The 3,509-nt window shown below is 40.5% G+C and overlaps 1 protein-coding gene across 9 annotated transcripts in view; it reads left to right on the top strand.

The window, feature by feature from the left end:
* Positions 1-3,509, top strand: part of LOC112068459 (pleckstrin homology domain-containing family A member 5) — a 131,562-nt gene that overhangs the window by 89,986 nt on the left and 38,067 nt on the right. For 7 of the 9 annotated variants that reach the window (XM_024135626.2, XM_024135623.2, XM_024135625.2 and 4 more), the window contains one exon: positions 1,033-1,086. The exons of the other annotated variants lie outside the window; for them this stretch is intronic. In XM_024135626.2, the coding sequence (XP_023991394.1) occupies positions 1,033-1,086 (54 nt within the window). The remainder of the gene's footprint in view (positions 1-1,032; positions 1,087-3,509) is intronic. 9 annotated transcript variants of the gene reach the window in all.

Genomic DNA, 3,509 nt, shown 5'->3' with positions numbered 1-3,509 from the left:
CCACACTGCGAGCTCAGCGCCCTAACCCATCTGGGACAAGAGAACCGTAGCTAGAAGCACAAGCATTTCGCTACACTCGCATTAACATCTGCTAACCATGTGTATGTGACTAATAAAATTTGATTTGATTTGATTTGATTTGATTTGGATCTGATTTTAATAGCTAACATTTCGATGGCCATAATAAATAGATATGCCGATAGTGGACAACCTTGTTTTACCCCTCTTGACAGTTTAAAACTTTCTGAGAAGTAGACTATACATGACTTTAACCCATTTTATAAGAAATTCTCCAAATTGTAAATGTTCCAGGCATTTGTATATAAACTCCAGTCGTACTTTATCAAAAGCCTGGTTTCACAGATTTTCTAATTAATTGCAGTAACGTACGCCGAAGAGACACACACAGCTTACTCCCTAAATAGAATCTCAGCAGATGTTGCCCGGAAATTAGAAACTCCAACTTAGGGATCTTGAAAAGTGGACCAGCTAAGTAGGCTTAGTGGGGTTGTGTACAGTAATGAATTCAGGACTTTGTTTTTTTAAGTGTCTTTTAAGTCGTCAGACAGGGATTTAAGTAATGTAGGGCACCCAAACTTGTGATGGGAAACGGTTGTTTGTGATCAAGGGGTTAATAGTGGCACCACTGCATGAATAATGGTAACACTTTTGTCAATGGTGTGACATTGATTTTCTTCATCTAGTCGTCATGGTATTCACGCAGTCAGTGGTGTTGTGTAACACATGACATGCCTATGACCTATTATACAATACAACACAGTAAGAAAAATAGTGGGGTTTTCTATCCTCCATTTACTCACATTCATCTTCTCATCTCCAACAGTTTGTCCTTCTATGTATCTCTTAGATCTGACTTGTTTGCCCTGTCTGTCTGTCTTTTTCTGTCATTCTCTATCTTTCTGTACATCCTTCTGTCTTTTTCTTATGCCTAACTATCCGTTGCCCTCGCTCCCTTTCCCTTCTCTCTTTCCTCTCCTCTTTGCTATCCTCTGCACTGCTGACCGACGCTAGAATGCCATTTTGTCTCATCACCTCCAGAGGAACCTCATGTATCTGGATAACCAGGTGGGGTAACTCTAACACATGGTTCTTATTTTGGGACGGATCTACCTACCGAGTTTCAGACTTGCTCTGTTTCCGTCTGTGTGTCTTTTTGGATGGATATGCTGTCTAAAAGTAGTTGTTTTTCCAAGCTGCATTCGAGATGTCATCTCATGTAGGTCAATATTTGAAAAGTTTGAAAGTATGCGGTGAATACTAGCTTGTGTGTGTAACTTTAATTGGGGCTTTCCCTTGTTGTGTGACATTTTGGATGAGAGTATGTTTTTGTGTGTGATCTATTATGATCTAAAAAGGTGGAGCTAGCATCATTGACAGTCAGTGTTGTTTCTAAACTGTTCCTATAGTGTTCCCATCCTCCTCCTTTCCTCCATAATGAACAGATGAAGGAAAATTAGCCTTTAATCGTGATGAATCACACGTTGATAGAGAACCCACCCCCAGACCTCAACTGTACCACCACAACTTAAGAGTAAGGTATTGGCCAGCCAACGCCAGCTAAACATTGATTTCTTCTATCCATCCACAATTGTGTTTTTGGTCCGTCTTGCTCCTGCAATCCTCCTCTGGTGGCAAAATCTTTCATGGCATCTCAATACCTCCTCCCTGTATTGTTTGTAAATGTAGCACTTCTCATTCATACAGCTTTTACTCTACTGTCTCCTCTATTTGTTGGAAAGTCATACCACTAATGTGAGCATGGTTTACATACATACATTAGTATGATGTGTACTGTATGCTCCACTGTCTGGTTAAAACCCCTCCTTCACTATTGACAGGTGTGTTTGTGCGTGTGTGTGTGTGTACCTGTGTGTGTACCTGTGTATGTGTGTGCTGCTAGGTAAATTTATATTATATTGTTGTGTTGCCAGTGTTATGGGCCGAGCGCACAACTCTGTTTCCACCAGTCTCTGTATGGGCAGTGAGAATTCCCACTTAAAACTAACTATTTGAAACCACATATGTGACCGACCGCCTCGATTAGGTCTTATGTAGCAAAATTTGAAATGTTTTTTTTTACATTGGATAAAAGTAGAGACTCAGAGCTAAAAAATTGTATATCATACACTACAGTTTAGGAACAATGTGGAAGTAATTCTGCTTTGAAAGTTGATCAACTTGTAACCCGACTTTTGAGAAAATGGTACCCTCTTAAGCCTTAATAACACATATGGATTCATGTAGTAACCAAAAAGGTGTTCAACAAATCAAAATATATTTTATATTTGAGGTTCTTCAAATAGCCACCCTTTGCCCTGATGACAGCTTTGCACACTCTTAGCATTCTCTCAACCAGCTTCATGAGGTAGTCACCTGGAATGCAGTTCAATTAACAGGTGTGCCTCCTTAAAAGTTAATTTGTGGAATTTCTTTCCTTCTTATTGCATTTGAGCCAATCAGTTGTTTTGTGACAAGGTAGGGGTGGTATACAGAAGATAGCCCTATTGAGTAAAACACCAAGTCCATATTACATATGACAAGAACAGCTCAAATAAGCAAAGAGAAATGACAGTCCATCATTACTTTAAGACATGAAGGTCAGTCAATTCAGTTCCTTCAATTAATGTTGCAAAAACCATCAAGCGCTAGGATGAAACTGGCTCTCATGAGGACAGCTACAGGAAGGGAAGACCCAGAGTTACCTCTGCTGCAGAGGAGAAGTTACCAGCTTCAGAAATTACAGCCCAAATAAATGCTTCACAGAGTTCAAGTAACAGACACATCTCAACATCAACTGTTCAGAGGAGACTGTATGAATCAGGCCTTCATGGTTGAATTGCAGCAAAGAAACCAATAATAAAGGACACCAATAATAAGAAGAGACTTGCTTGGGCCAAGAAACGTGAGCAATGGACATTAGACCGGTGGACATTTATCCTTTGGTCTGGAGTCCAAATATGAGATTTCTGGTTCCAACCGCAGTGTCTTTGTGAGACACGATGTGGGTGAACAGATCTCCGCATGTGTAAGGGCTGTCGCTCTCCTCATCCTCGGACGAGGAGAGGAGAGAAGGATCATCAGACCAAAATGCAGCATTCGGGAAATAAGCCATCTTTTTATTTAACACGACGGCAACACGAAACAAAACACTTTCAAATAAACAAAACAAGAAAACGACGTTGACGAAACCTGAACAATAAACTTACATAACTAAACGTAAACTCACGGACAGGAAACAGACGACATCAAAAATAAACGAACAGCCAAACAGTCCCGTATGGTAACATACATTCGACGACACAGGAGACAATCACCCACAAACAAACAGTGAGAACACCCTACCTAAATATGACTCTTAATTAGAGGAGAACACAAAACCACCGCCTCTAATTAAGAAGCCATACCAGGCAACCAAAACCAACATAGAAACAGATACATAGACCTGCCGGCACCGCCCACAACACCTGCCCTGAGCCATAAACACTACT

Source organism: Salvelinus sp. IW2-2015, unplaced genomic scaffold (assembly GCF_002910315.2).
Source record: "Salvelinus sp. IW2-2015 unplaced genomic scaffold, ASM291031v2 Un_scaffold534, whole genome shotgun sequence".
Classification (NCBI taxonomy): domain Eukaryota; kingdom Metazoa; phylum Chordata; class Actinopteri; order Salmoniformes; family Salmonidae; genus Salvelinus; species Salvelinus sp. IW2-2015.
The sequence above is the reverse complement of the archived record's forward strand: the minus strand, read 5'-3'. Positions and strand labels throughout refer to the sequence as shown.